Source organism: Athene noctua, chromosome 3 (assembly GCF_965140245.1).
Source record: "Athene noctua chromosome 3, bAthNoc1.hap1.1, whole genome shotgun sequence".
In the NCBI taxonomy this organism is placed as follows: Eukaryota; Metazoa; Chordata; class Aves; order Strigiformes; family Strigidae; genus Athene; species Athene noctua.
The window spans coordinates 47,446,093-47,461,947 of record NC_134039.1 but is presented as its reverse complement, the minus strand read 5'-3'; the positions used below and the strand labels follow the sequence as shown (position 1 = coordinate 47,461,947).

The window sequence follows — 15,855 nt, the reverse complement described above, 5'->3', positions numbered from 1 at the left end:
CTGTACAGAGTAATTTACAGAATTAGGCAAATAGCTGCTGATTATGATTAGTCACATTGTTTCAGTTTAATCTTTATTAGTTCACCCTGAGTGCATGAGCCATTATGAATGGTAGTTCTTCCCTCCAGGAAGAAGGATGAGCGCAGTGCTCTTCTCCATAATCAAGCAGGGCTACCTATGCACCAGGGTGAGGCAGTGCAGCATCTGTACAGTGCATATACAGACTGTGCTGTGCACTCCACAGAGGACCGCTCTACTGGCGGTATGCTGCTCCACTGGCATGCAGGGTGAGGATGCAGCAGGGTGGCATCAGTATATGGTGCTCCACTGACACGCCCTCCACTGCAGGAGGGAGCACTGCCATCACTTTTTTGAGAATGGGAGAGATCACACACACAGTTAACCGAATAAGAAACATTCCAGTCCATGTGTCCCAGAAGGAATGTGTATGGCTTACACCAACAAAAACATAGTTCTTTGCAAGAAACAGGCTCGTTTTCAAACAGCTATGTAAGCATAATGGTGATTTTACTGGAGAAACAGAAATGAATGAAACCTTTGTGTCAGCCTTTTAAAATCTCTTTGCCTCTATCAGATTCTTCCCTGAAGTACATTTTCTTGTGCCCTATGCAAAAATAAGTTTAAAACCCATACAGCAAAGGCAGTGCAAGCATCAATCAATTCAAGAAGATGAATGGCACTTGAGGCAAAGGTATGTCCTTAGTCTACAGAGAGGCTATATTCTGCATTGGTTCATCAGATAGCTTGTTGATCACAATGAGGCTATATGACTGTAAATTCCAATAAAAGTGAAGAGATTAAAGACATGTGATCATTATTTAGATGATCAGCCAGGCAGTGGAATATGAACTTTGGATAGCCATATTACAATCTGTCTATATTTATCTACAGGCATATTTATTCATTAAAAAAACACCCCCAGAACGCAGAAAAAAGGCACTTACCACAATGATCACATTCGTTGCAGGAACGGGAAGATTTTCCACTTCCAAATCTTGACCAGTCATAGCTAACAAGTTGAGGGATGGGTCATAGGCAGATCTGGGGAAGGTTGATTTAACAATTATCGCAGGGTGTAACTTGCTTATTTTGGTGTGGGAAGAAGAATGGAAATTTTGTTTGGAATTCTTATAACTGTCTGTATCCAGACTTTTCTCCACACTCTGCACATGGTGATAAATAAACACAGGTTTTCCACTCTTTCGCTGATGAATTGCCAAAAAGTGGTCATTGTCTCCAGAAAAGCAGCCTGTAGAAAGAGAAGAATAAGTTTAGAATGTCTCTCTTGCATATTCTGTAGACAGCACTGGAAATCTGATGAGATCTTTGAGTTCTACAAAATTTGGAAAGAATATCTGTGGAATACAAGAATTCCCTTAAAATCTCACAATGCAATTTTTATAGTAATAGCTTAACAACATTACAGAGAGTCTATGAAGTATGTGAAGTGTATCACATTCTTAAACTCATTTTTACAGGGCTTTTAAAAATTTTATATTTTGAGTCAGGGTTACATTTCAAAAATTATGTGTAAGAGCAGAGGACATGCTGAATCAAGTCCAACTTTTGTATCAGTATCAACTCCAATAGGAAAACATATGCAGTCCACACATGCACATTCAAAGATGTATTTAATCACTCAGTAATACCAAAGTTGAGAATTGCTGTGATTGTCTTTTATATATGGGGACTTGAGGAGAAAAGGCCAAGAACCACATACAATAATTTGACTTAAAAATAAGAAAGCTAAGAAAGGTAAAGTTCAGATGGCTGAGTCCATAATCATTAATCCTGTATTCCTTGTTCAGCTGCTTAAATTATAGTCCCTTGTGCGAACTCTTATTATGACACAATCTTCACTCAAGCATTGCTTGGCCAGCCAACGGAGTACTTGGCTCTCTGCAGAGGAGATACAGGTGTGTGGATTTAACCATACCTTGCATAGCTTGGTGCTGGACACAAAGACCTCTTTTAGATTTCATATTTTCATAAACTATGTATTACTGAAAAATAAGGGTTTTTTTGATAGTCAAAATACTTCCTAATATTTCTTTATAAAAGGAAACAGAACTAAAGTTTTATGTGATTTTTTTTTAAAATGGTTGAAATGTAGTGAATCTTCAATGCCTTTATGAAGAACAGAACAGCTACAATGGTCCAGTTCAGTTCCCAATCTGGAAGACAGGCTGTCCCTCCGAGCAGAAAAATAGGCAAGGATCAGCTTCTTCATAGATAAAAAGTAACTGAAGCTGCATTAGTCACCTCCTGGAAGAGCAGTCAAAGAAACCCACTGTGGTACAAAAGGGACTTTGTGTTCTAAGAGAAGCAGACCCAGAGCTCTCACTCTTATCAGCCTGGATTTCCTCCTTCAGAAGCTGTTGGAGTTAATGGCAACGTTGAACTTGAGCGCTGATTTTGAGTAAAAAGAAATATAAAGTCAATGTTATTTTAATTCTCATAATGAGCTGTGAAGAACAGCTCAGAAGCAACAACATGTTTCAATTCAGGTTGAACACAAAATAATTTTGTTCTGTTCAGACTGATTCTTGCCTCTGATTTTTTTTTTTTTTTGCTTCTGTAAGCAGATCAAAATAATCATTCATTTGCACAGCTCTACCCAGAACCCTTAGGAGATTTCAGTGTAGGTAATTACATTCTGTTGACCTAATTTCTTCATGAAATTTCGGTTAGGAAAATCAAGGACAATACCTTATCTGTGCTTTAGTATTGCAATGCATCATTGGGAAATGCATTCTCTGCCAAAAGTGGGTCCCTGTCAGTAGGCGGTGAAGCAATTCATAACATACATGAGCATAAAATCAATAGGAAGAATACAGAATCCTGCATTTTTACAGCACACTTAGAGATCCTTCTATTATAAAGTAGGATGCTAAACCTAAGGCTACTCTTTTAAATGGTAAAAACAAACACTAACAAATTCCTAGATGACCACTGAGGTCACATGTGTACAGCTGTTTTCAGGTTTAGGCTGGGAAGATGACTGAGAGCAGGAGAAAAAAAGAAATTGCTGAGTATAGTCTTAAAGACAGCTGAATTTCAAAGCTTGTTAAGCTTGCTGGGATCTCATTAAGCTTTGTGGGGGTTGGCTTTATTGATAAAATCCTGAGCACTGGTCTTAACTAGATATTTAGAGAGTTGTGTGAATGGTAAAATAAAAACAAGGAAAGAGTGCTTCTCCTAGTCACCCACTTCTCACAATCACCCCTTTGCTGGTTTTATTTTCACGTCTCCTTCACAGTACTCCAAAACTGATCATAGATAAAATACAAGAATGTAACTATAGACACATTTGTTTGCTGTGGTTCCTCTTTGCTTCCTTCATTCCTACTCCTTTGTTTCTGATGGAATTAAAACCACTATGATTGTCCTGAAATTCTTTATACTACATTTCCTACCTATTTTAATATTCCAAATTCCCCTTTCATTTCATTTATTTTTACTGAAAGAAGCAGTAAAAAGTAAAATAAATAAGTACTAGCTCAAAATCTTCACTGGATAATAGTAAAGTAAATCTCAAGTATGACTTCAGAGTTAATCCTGACTGAATCCAGAGTAACACAGAAAAACCTAAAAGTGACTTATTTTTGATAAAACAATAGTTAAAAGAATACCCCAAAAAGCTCACCTGCTCATAAATCTCAGTACTTTTTAATGGCAGTATCACCATTTCCCACTAAATCCCAGCAGGCTCACTTCCAGTAGAATGCTAAAAATCACATCAGTAACACGGGTACAAGCCCATTGCAGCAGATTCTCAAAATGGACAACAAAATATATTTTAGTAATGGCACACCATGTAGAAATGAAAAATTAAGAAGTCTAAATACGCAACCTAGTCTTTGCACTCACACAAATCTATTTTTTACCAGCTGAGAGTGCAGAAGTTCAAATACATTCCAAGAAAATTACTAGGCTGAATTTGGTTTTCTGAGAACTCCACATAGCCCCAGTAGTTCAAGTAGGTTACCTGCAGTTACAGTGCCCCATGTGAAAAACTTCATTGACCTTAGCAGACTGTGGATAAGGCCCCAACCGTGATCAGACTTCGGCTCCCAGACTGCTATGGATGCCTCAGGTGACCCTAACAAGTGGGCCACCCTTCATACTACAAGGGAACCTAAAGCTTCCTCTTAATCTCATGAAGGGGGAAAATATTCCTTCTTGACCCCTCAGAATTTGGCTCTGAACACAAGCAGTAGGCATCAATGAGGCACTCAGAGAAGCAAGTCATTAGAAACACCAGCACTTTCACTACACATCACCTTTAAATATTGCTGGTTTCCAACCCTTAAGAGAGAGAAGACTGGAATTCCCCGTATCAAGTTCTGTACCTATATAGAAAAAGCAAATGCTTCTTTGTGACCCCTAGGGAAACCATCAGAAACTATGAAGAACTGAAGCATTATAGCAAAAAAAAGTGATTTTGGTGCTTTTTAAGCTTCTGGTACTTCAACATACACAGAAATTAAGAAAATCGGGCTTAGGACAAGGCTCAAAAAATAGAATTCCTAGAGGTATCTCTTCCATAAGCCTAGCAAACTTGATCCTAAAGTGAGTTTTGATATTTTGCTCACATAACCCTGTTTGAACTCTACTTCAGAATGTAGAGTTATTCATGACTGACTTGTAATACTCACTCAGTGCTGGTATCATCCTTTAACTAAAATAATTTTATTCCTTCTGCTAAAATTCCCTATCCTCAAGTGTATTTACAAAAAAATTACAGTGTGTTCTGCCTCGGCATTGAGGAGAATGGATTAGATGTTCAGATTATGATTCTATCTTATTTCTTCTAATCAAAAAGATGCTGAGTCTTCACCTATTTCTCAGCTAAGTATAGCTATTTTTATGTCAATAGAAAATGTTATTTCATTATTTGTTCCAAAATGAACAACAATCAATGGTTACTTTCAAACTCACTTCAGAACTTCTCTTAGCATCAGATTTGTATCTACTTTTGCTCTTGGAAAAGTCTACCCTTCCTTCATGTATATATCAGCCCACACAATAACAATTCACATTCCCTTTAGTAACAGATTCTGTACCATGACTTTATACTGGTATGATTTGTTGATTCTGTCTTCCAGTTCTGTCTGTATGATGTAGTAACTGGCCACCACTCCTTTCCTTAGGGTCTTCCCTAAGCTCCTCAATATTGCTACTTCTTCCGCTGTTCTCTACCTTCTGATTGACTTTTCCTTCTTCCTTGCAACTCCTCACATGCTGCTGCTGCTTTTCTTTAGATTCTTTTTTTAACAAGAACGCCTGTCTTGACCTTACTGCCATGTTTCTCCATTGTAACCCCCTATTTAATTTAGCTTCTCCTGTACAACGGTATTCTCCTGCCTCAAAATCTCAGATTATCTTTAGTTGCATTTCCAGTCCCTGGATCTTTGTTCCTAGAGCCTGTACCAAGTGAAACACTTCATATATTGAAGTGCAACAAGAAGCTCCAGGGTGATGTAAAATGCATACTTTCTACATACTTTCAGTGCATCTGAACATCTTCTCTGCTTATGCTAATTTCAGTATTTCCACCATTGCCACCACTTGCCATCTTTGTCTTCATCATTCTTCCTGAAAGGAAAGTTGGAAAAAATCTCTGTGAAACTTCTTGTTTTTCTGGTTTCAACTGTTCTGCTTGCCCGTTCAAACTATGTGTTCACTTGATCTTCTTAGTTATCTGCAGAAACATACAAGATAAAACAATTTCTGCCCTGAACTAAAAAGAAAAAAAAAAATCCAATCTACAGAAGAGTGATGGAGAACTGATCCAGTATAAGGGAAGAAGAAAATTTTGTTGTGATAATAGATGGGTAAATTGCAAGAATGCTAGATAGCACACACTGCTGAGCCTAACTTACACTACAAATTTGTATCACATATGCTGAAATGAAAGCCTACAATAAATAGTAAATCTGATGTAAAAGATGTTGTGGGCACTTTTGACTGTCCCTGTTGGCCTCTGCTTAACAGAGGAACCCCAGGATTTTCCTAGACTGTCTTGACTCCCTGAACAGTCTCAGACAGTTGACATTTTAAAGCAACCTGTCAGAAAATTGTTAGATTCTTAAAACCTAAATACTTTCTCTAAAATAGACAGATAAAATTCAAGACAGTCAAGAGCCATTAATAATAAGACAGTAACAAAGTAGCACTGTTTTTTTAAAACATAGAAATATCGCAGCTTTACAGATTCTTTTATCTCGCATCCTTTAGAGCCAGAACCTAGAACTTTATTTAACTGGAAAAGGGTAGTCCTGGTGGGACATAACATTCTTTCGTAAATCTGATAGGACCAAAATAATGGTGTCTGAAGACTTGATGTGTATCTAGAAAAACCATGCGAGGTCATTGTCTTAAATCTTACTATTTTTCTTAAACTGAACAAATTAGATTCATAATAAGTATGCTCCTGAACATTCCCATTTTCTGTAGTGAGAGGTATACTGTATATTTACTACTTGTAAGTAGTGCAGCCACCCCACACCCATATAAAGAACTGCTGTGCTATACCTGATTAGTAAGTAAAATGCACAAGTGAATACATACACATAGTGCATGTTTTAAAACTCACACTTAATACTATAACCAGCACTATAATAATACTGAAGTCTCTTTATAGTTAGAGATATCTTGGTACATTACACATCCTGAGATTTTCATGCTAACAAGATGGAAATTGGAGAATAAAAAGAAGGTGTAGAGTCATTTCATAGGGAAAAAACATGCTGAAATTTGACTGATTGGTTTCAAAGATAAATTTAAACTCAAATGCAATTTGAGTTACAGTACTTAATACAGTTGCCAAATAACTTCTCACTTTCAGTAAAAAGACTTACTAAACTTTAGTAATTAAGTTTTGCGAGCTCCCCATGCTTTTTTTCTTTCTCTATAGCTCACCACTTTGAAATACTCTCTTTGTATCACCTTTCTTCACATCTGTTTTGCCAATTATCAGGCCCAGCATAAAGGACACAGCCAGCATAAAGATAACCAATAACTAAACTGTATTTGATACAAAAGGGTCAGTACATGGGTGAGCACTGGGGGTACAAACAAGTCAATCAGATTATACATCATCAACATCAATCCCACTGACCCCAACAATGACACCACATGACCAACAATGGGTGGAATAAATGGTGAAATGCAGTCTCCCATAGAAGGGACAAGAGACAACCAAGTCAACAAGCCAAACACATAAGACCAAGGAAGCCACATACTGAATCTCTACACAGCCCACATTTACAAAAGCCAGACCTGGCTGGAGCCCAGTCCCAGGGAGGCAGGAGGTCCTTCCCCAACAGGGAACTCTGCAAAGTGCATCCACCTCACAGACAGACACTGCCCCTGCCTGCAAGTGGTCCCAGCTTTTATCCCCAAGTGGGACACCTGACCTTTGCTTACTCAATGCAGACACCTGGGGCTCATTTACCCAATGGCTCTCCCTGCAAGGCCGGCTGCACCCTGTAGGGAAGCCTAAAGGTAAACTGACCCCCCCTTTGTGAAGGGCTGTGGGAATCACCCATATGTCAACCTTAATTTGGGGCTTGGGGTTGCAACCCCAGCATTTTAACATCCTATAAACCAGCCTCAGATTTTGGACAGGCTTGGTCTTTACAATCTCTTTCACAATGGTTCATCTCTTCTTGAACAACTGCTCAGAGCCACTGTGAGCGGCAGGTCAATGTACTTATGCAGTCCATTGATCAATCCTCTCCAATAATGCCCACGTTCCTACAGCTAGGAGATTGTTTGCCTCTTTTTAGTCTATTGAGATGGAAATGGATTCATACCCTGCAGAGCAGAATTTGCAGTTCTCCCTTCTCTATATAAGGGCCAAATAGATGTTGGCCCAGAGGAAGGGGAAAAAAATAAATCTTTCTTAGCATCTGTGCTAAAATGCTTAATATCATGCTAGCCATTTATGAGCATGGCTCTAAACTCTCTAATGACAAAGATACTAAGGGAAATGCTAACTACTGGCAATTTCTAGACATAGCATAAACACTCCTATAGGTTTAAAAGACTTCTGTCTTCTGTGGGCTGCGAAGGTTGTCCATTCTGGTGCAGACAACAGGACCTTCCTTTGGCTGTGACTTTAAAAGATACGAAGTCTATTGCTTTATCCCTGTTTCATCTATCTTAGCTGGGGAAAAAAAAAAACTGAAACATATCAAGAAAAGTCAACATATTTGGTGGGAAACAAAAATGTTTTAAATGATGTTGAAAGCACAAATAAAAACTATCTGGAGGCAATATGCCTTGCTTCTGCACCGTCTAGTTAATAGTATGGCTTAATGTCAGCAAAGCAGTACATCAATCAAATCAAAATCTCATTAGGATAGGCTATGCAGTTTTAGCCAAACACAAACAATTGTTTAAGTTTAGCACAGTGGACCAAAAATTATTACCAATAAAATGCAGTTAAACAGTGGCTAAAATATGACTTCACCATTAGCTTGACAACAGAATATACTTTCAAAAGTGCTTTTGTGAAGCAAACCTGGAAAGGAAAAAATATGAATTCACTTGCTGGTATGCTAGCACATGCATGAAGCAACACATTGCAAGATCTGGAACTGACAAAAGACTTTCCCAGATATAACAGTCTTTGTAGCAGAGGGATTTGCAGGCTGTGACCGTTTCCCTCATTCAGAGAATAATGCCAAAACGCAAAGCCTGATCAGACCCTTCCTTCACACCACAGCCTCCTCTTAAGACAAAACCTGTTAGAGCAGTACAAATTAAGCTATTTCCTACCCAAAGTAGGCTGCTAGACCTAATAATCTTTAATTGGGCATTCTCCTGCATAGCTTCCCATGGCCTCCTTCAGCTAGAAGAGTTTCTCAGGCCAGTTACATTCAAAGTCTTGTTCATGAACAAAGATGGAGCACACCTTACACATTTAAGTAAAGCCAGGAGTTTACTGTTAACATAATGAAAATGAAAACCTTAACAATCTAATTCAAGAAGCATTGTTAGTCTAGATCTAATTTCTGCAGAAAAGCAAAGAATAATAATACAGAAAAAGTCACAATAATAGCAATAATACAATTAAAATTGTCTATCCCTTTCCCTGATGTTACACTCACCCCTCCACTGCTTCTCTGGGTCCTAAGGTCAGTGGTTTCACACTCGTGTTGGCAATGGGAGGATGTTATGAGGAGTTGTCAGCATCTGGAGCCCTTTGCCAGGAGGAATATGATATTCATGCTGATGGATTCTTCTTCCTCCTCTCTTCTTCCTTCCTCTTAGGGCTATATATATATTTGTTCACTAACAGGCATTTACACCTTTCTCTTTCCTCAATTGGTCCTGCAGCTCCAGGTTACATCTGAATTTACAATAAATGGTGCCATGTACATATGTTAGATACTACTTCTTTGTTCTCTTTAACTCCTAAACCCAGTTTTCTCAAGCTCCAGGACTGCATTTTTACCTATTAATGAACTTTTTATAGCATGGGGATCTTCAGTGCCAAGTCTGTGCCCCATCTCTTATCATCCCATGCCAGCACTCCTCCATGCCACATCCTGTGACTCCACTCTCAGTGCCTCTGCTGTTTTACCACGCCTGTGTTATTGCTACCTGTATAAACTAGAGTTGTACCACACAAAGATAACCAAGATTAAAAGAGATATAGACGCTTGGTCAACTTGAGAAACTGATGTCAGAGCTAAACCAAGTAAAACAGGCAGCTCAAGGAAAATTTGAGCAGAGCAGACCTAAGAAGCCCCAGTCATGAGGCCTTACAAACTCCGTACAAAGCTTACAGCTTTGTTATTAGCAATGGCAACACCATATTACAGGGCTACAAGGTCACAGCCCTTCACAGGATGGGTTCTGCACTTTCCTAGCTAGCTCCAGTAATCAGAAGGCTAGGCCTTTTTGTAGCAGAGGAACAGTACCCATGCCATGCCGAAATTCAGAAAAAGCAACCTACACCAGAGGTAAGCAAGCACAGGACAGGACAACTGGAAAAATATTCTGATTTGCCCTTAAACAAAATGTTCAGAATTTTGACCAAAAGAAAAAAAATCAGACAAAATCAATTCATATAAAATATGCGTGTGTATGTATGTGTGCAGGTGTATATATAATTTGTTTTTCTGTATGTGTTTCTGTCTGTGAGAGCAAGCAAGCGCATGCACGCACGTGTGAGAGAGTGCAGGAGCAGCCCCGAGAGAGGGAGGGGGATGGAGTACACACAAGAGAGGGAGGGGAGAGATGATTGCAAGGAATTTTTTTCCTTTTCTAATAAGCAATCTGCTGAAAATAGAAACAACTGCAAATTCATTTTTGCTGAATTTGTCCTTTTCAGTAGGAAAAAAAAAATGCTCTGGCCAAAAATATGCACAGCTACAGTGAATCTGAATTAAGCACGAGTGGTATCTTTTTCTAAAAGACACTTTGCATCTCATTTTACGGGCCTGTTGCCTGGTATGTCAATAATGAAACTGTATACCACAGACCATTGATTTCACTAGGTCTACTCATGTGAATTAAGAGATGAGCCATTGGTCCCAAAGGCACTTAAGTATTCTGCCATACTTATGCCCTGGCACTAATGTACCGTATAGTCTCACATCAGACTTCTTTTTCCAGAAGGTGTGAGAAAGTGAAGCATCAGTTTGCTAATTTTGAGATTAGTGTCATTTTCCAAATGAAGGTTGTGGCTGAACTCTGCTCTGCATAGCGTGGATGTAAATATATAGTATCTCCATGAAATATATAGTATCGTCACATAAATCAGTAGCTGGTATGAAGGGAAGTCAAGTTCAGTCTAAAAGTTTTGGCTGGGTTTTTTTTGCAGTAGTACTGCTCTAGGAAATCACACTGAGGATTTATGCGTAGATTTTATTAAGCTTCTCCAAGTATTTATTCCAAAGCCATGCTGAAAATCCTACAGGACTATGACTGTGCTTTATGAAGGAAGAGTCCTACCACTCCTTCTTGTCCCCCACATCAAGCCTCACAACATCCCCGTGGAAGGGGACCACTATCAGATGTGGCCACCCACTGTTACCTCATTAGCCTCCTTATAGAGAGACACACTCCCCCAAGAGCCCAATTCATGGTTTTCAGCAAGTCTCCTGCTGGACTCTCTAGAGAAGCTGAAACCAGACCTCGCTGTCTAAGATGTTTCAATCTTCTCATAATGTAACAAATGAAATTAGGCAGGGATTCCAAGATCACAAACCTCAGTAATTTCCTAATGGATATACTGAACATAAACCTCTTGTAGAAGATGATGTCTTTCAAAATTATGAATAGCAAGAATTTCCACATGTAAAAACAGTACAAGAGTCTCTTTTCCAACTAAATACTTCCTCAAAAACCTGAAGTCAGATAGCAAATTACAAAACTATTTCTCCCCAACAGAACCTTTAAAGAGACAGATGACTACCCTCTGATTATCCATGAGTCTACTAATAAAAGACACAAATGTCTATTCTAGTAAAAACACCCACTCATGGCCAGTAATATGTTTTCTAATGTCAGTTATAAGTACCAGCTTCACTTAGATTGTTAGTGTAATGAAGCAGAATTCTAATACATTTTTGAAATCAATAGCTCCTTCACATTCCCTCTAAACGTATTTAGATTCATCACTATTCACCCATTAGTATGAGGTTACTGAAATGGATATGACTGCAAATGCATTTTGTGCAGATCTCACCTCAACCCTAGAAGCACAGTCCCCAGATTTTCTTATTTTTGTGACAGAGCTTGTGCATTTTATAAAAAATAGGCCCCCCAACACTTAAGTACAAATCACAGTGCACTCAACGTCACCTCCAACTACGAGAATACCATGCAGTGTATGTTTGACCAGGAAAGCTGAAATACTAGTTTCTGCTCAGCAGAACTTATCACTCTGTGGACTTTGGTAATGATTGAGAAGCAGTCTAGTGTACTTATAATGTATGTTTCTACACCTAGTGAATTCTAACTAAAGGAGTGTTAGTTTGTGGTCAAAGAAATTTCAGTTTTGATATAAACAATCCTTATGTTATAACAGCATTGCCCCAAGAAGATAAAATGCCACCTTGAATTTTACCCCATTCAGCTGCTGGGCTTGGGGAATGAATCCATCAGGAGGTCCAGAAAAGGATCTACATGCCTCCTCTCTGAAAAGGCTAGTAGGGAAGTACTGGTGCATACTGACCTAAGGTTGTCGATGCATCTCTTCACTGATGAAGATAATGAAAAAATGATATAATAGAAGCCCTTACCAAGCTAGTGTAAGGCCTTTGCTCAACAAACCATGCCCTAGATGACCTGACCAAACCTTCAAAGAGTTGTTAACTCTTTGCTTTTCCAGCACCAGGGTTTGTTCACCTTAAAAGCAAATTCTGCAAAAATGCTCTCTTAAAGAGAGATTTTTAGCATAAGGCAGGTGGTGGGTTGATATGGTGATTGTTAACTGAGTACATTTTTTTCTAGTCTAGTTGATTTTCTTAGCCTATGGATATTTAACTCATGATATATTTTAATTTTGTTCGCAAAATTTGTTAAAAAAGAAAATGAGGTGAAATAGTTAATTAGTTGAGTAATCTGGATGACTCAAATGGCTCCCTAATTACAAGTTAGTCTAATGCATCCCTTTGTGTTTTTGCTACCAGCTGCCATTCTTTTACAAGGAAACAATGCTTTCTAGTCATCTTGGGAGACATTAGTTTTTATTGCAAGAACATGTATTAGATCATACCTACTAAAAAAGACTATAACCTGTACTGTCATGCACTCTCTCATGCAATGCCTAATGTAATTTGAAGGTTCGTGCTGACCTGTAATCAGTCACTACAGATTTAGGTCTTCATCCAACAGCAAGCTCTGTATAGGTTGATTGCCTCACCTGCTGTACTCAGCAGACAGGCCTAATTCTGTTTTCAGAAACACATGCACAAGTGTCTTTGATTTCAGCAAGCAATATAAGGGTATACCAACAGCACAATTGGATTTAATTTTTTGTTTACACAGCTGTCATGCTTTATTGGAATCAGTATCTAAATCAACTTAGTAAAATGGTACCTTTTTGAGCACATGAAAATTCCTCATCACATTTTTGACACAAATATTTTCCATTTTTTGTATGGATCCATATGTGGGTACTATAATACAACAAGAGTAGAATTGTCTTTCCATAGGAACCCAGATTTGCTATATGGCATGCATTACCTTTCCATTATAAAGCACTATTTAAACATGTTAGAGAATTAATTACTTTTGCTGTAGCATTAGCTCAAGTAAATATAGACATATTTTCTCTAAAATCTATTATCACCAAATGATATCAAGGGAGATTTGGTTAATGTCTGCTGACAGTGTTTTTAGTATTCCCCAGAAACATGCCTCTCATAAATTCAGCTTTGGAACAAAAAGGCCAAGCAGTTTCCATCATATTACAAAAAAAATGACATTTGGGATATAATTTGTGACCTAGCAGTAGTGGCAATGCATTTTGTGATTCCACATGAACCAAAGCTGCAAAATCAACACCAATAATTCATAATTTTAGGCTATACATAAAAGATGTCCATCATGATAGCCTGTGTAAGTCCAAATTTTCTACTTACATCATATGAAATGAGAAATCTTAGCAGTTTAAGCTTGCTATGTTATTTCATTGTTGTAACATCTTCAGTGACTTCCAACAAGAGCAAGTTGTATGCATCTCTGCCTTAGAGGAAGCAAAGCACAGCTCTTGCATTCAATGGGAGCTGTGCCCAATATGCCAAGGTTGAATTCAGCTCCTGGGTATCCTTTCCACTGACTCCTCTGAAGCAATTATTTTTCCAAGATTGTCCAGGGAACAAAGTAACACCATATAAATGCCTATTTTCCTCTCTTTTTCTCATGATTAGAGACATTTTCATAATAAAGGCCAAGTTTTGTTTGCAAGCATTCCCACTAACTTAATCAAACAAGTAAAACTGAGTAAGGAAGTAAATTATTTACTTGCAGTATATAAATCCAGCTTCCACTAATACGATAGAAAAATGAAGCAGATCAAAACTAATGCAAAGTCCAGTATTAGCAGAGGATACATTGAGATTAGAAGGCATGTTATGTCAAATAGAGGCCATACACTAATTTTGTACACACGGTCATTTTAATACATGTTGTAAAAGAACAATCTAAAAGCAGCTTAAAGCTTTTATTAAAATGGATCATGAAATGCTCCCTATCTTTCAGTCAATAATCTCTTGCACATATGAATATAAGGCATATTCAGGAAAGAGTTTCCTGAGATTTTATGAGGTGTAGCCTAATATTCCAGGGCAGTAGTGTACCAATAACTGAGGCAAACCACTTCTGACAACAGAAAACAAAAGAATGCAGTGCCCACTTTCCTGATGTATCTGTATCAACAACCATTTTTATAACACAGCTTATTTGTGGGAGACAAACATGTTCAAACACTGCTTTCACATAAGAGACATGAAGTTCAATTACTACTTTTAATGATTCTGCAGTAAGACAATGCAAATTAGTTGCATCTTAAAAATCTCTCCTAAAAACAACGTTCCCAGGAGCAAAAGAATCAGTACCTGTGCATTTAATTGTTGTTCTTAATTAGACTTCAGTGAGGTTAAAAGCACGGTGCCACAGCCATTTACTACTTCAGAAGTAGCTATGCCTACCATAAATGATAAAACAAAGAAGCTCTTTAAGTTTATGAATTGAGAACTTAATTCAATTATAGGTACCCCAGATTATTTCCATCCTAAGAGTATATATGCTTAAATCTGCACAGGAGACAGCGAGACTATGAAAAATAAGCAGCTTTTCATGACTTAAAAGCAGCCTGAGATTTATGCTAGAAGTATAAGCTATGACCATCATAACGAAACTGGCAGTGGAACTTCATGTACGTACTAGGGCGCTCATCACTCACCACATTTCTGAATGAGGCACACGTTTTGCTAGCAAAGCAGAGAGAGGATTTATTATCACCGCTACAGCTGAAACGCCTGCTGTCGCAGCTGAAATTCCCCTTTCCAAAAATCCTGCTGCCACGAGCAAATACAAGTAGCGACGCTTTCCCCCCAGCAATGAAAAAGAACAACCAAACAAAACAAAACAAAAAAAAAAAAAAAGAAGAAAAAAAAAGGAGAAGAAGAAGGAACGAAGAGGCACGATTTTCTCTGGCTGCCCCAACCGCCGGCCGGGTCCCGGGGGCTCGCCCGCCGCGGCCGCCCGCTGTCCGCGGTGCTGAACGGCGCTGGCGCTGCCCGCCCGCTGCCCACCCGGGGCTGGCGGCCGCCCTTACCGCGCGCGCGCGCCAAGCCCCGCGCCGGGCCGCCCCGCCACAACAGGTGCGCCGCCGGGCGCAAGCGGGTGCCGCCGCCTTCCCCGCCCCGCCGCCGGCCCCGCTCACCTGCGGCGCGGAGGTGGAGCAGGAGGCAGAGCGCCCGGAGGCACGCGGCCGCCCGCCGCATGGTCCGAGCCGCGCCGCGCCGCGCCGAGCCGAGCCGAGCCGAGCCACCGCGTCCCGCTCCCCCCGCCCCCGTCAGTGAGCATGCCTGGGAGCGGGCTGCGCATGCGCAGCGCGGCGCCGGCGGGAGGGCGGCTGGGCGGGCGGGTGCCCTCACGTGCCTCCTCGGCGCGGGGAGAGGCGAGGGGCGAGTCCGGGCCGCGGGAAGCGGCCGCGTCTGGGTTTGAGATCTCCCCCGCCTTCCCGCACACCGGGAGGTGGGGTTGTGGAGGGGCCGCCGGGAGCCGAAGTGTCCGGGGGTGAGCGGCGAAGGGAGAGATCTCCAGTTGCAGCCGCATGTCGGGACAGGAGGCGATAGGGAGGGG

The 15,855-nt window shown here is 39.9% G+C and overlaps 1 protein-coding gene across 3 annotated transcripts in view; it reads right to left on the bottom strand.

Moving 5' to 3' along the window:
- The window catches only part of PTPRR (protein tyrosine phosphatase receptor type R), a 156,823-nt gene extending 141,290 nt beyond the window's left edge, over positions 1–15,533 (bottom strand). For all 3 annotated transcript variants that reach the window (XM_074901511.1, XM_074901512.1, XM_074901513.1), the window contains exons 1-2: positions 15,434–15,533; positions 966–1,270 (exon numbers count right to left, since the gene is read on the bottom strand). In XM_074901511.1, coding sequence (XP_074757612.1) covers positions 966–1,270; positions 15,434–15,494 — 366 coding nt within the window. In that variant the 5' untranslated portion in view covers positions 15,495–15,533. The remainder of the gene's footprint in view (positions 1–965; positions 1,271–15,433) is intronic.
- Between the last annotated feature and the right edge of the window lie 322 nt (positions 15,534–15,855).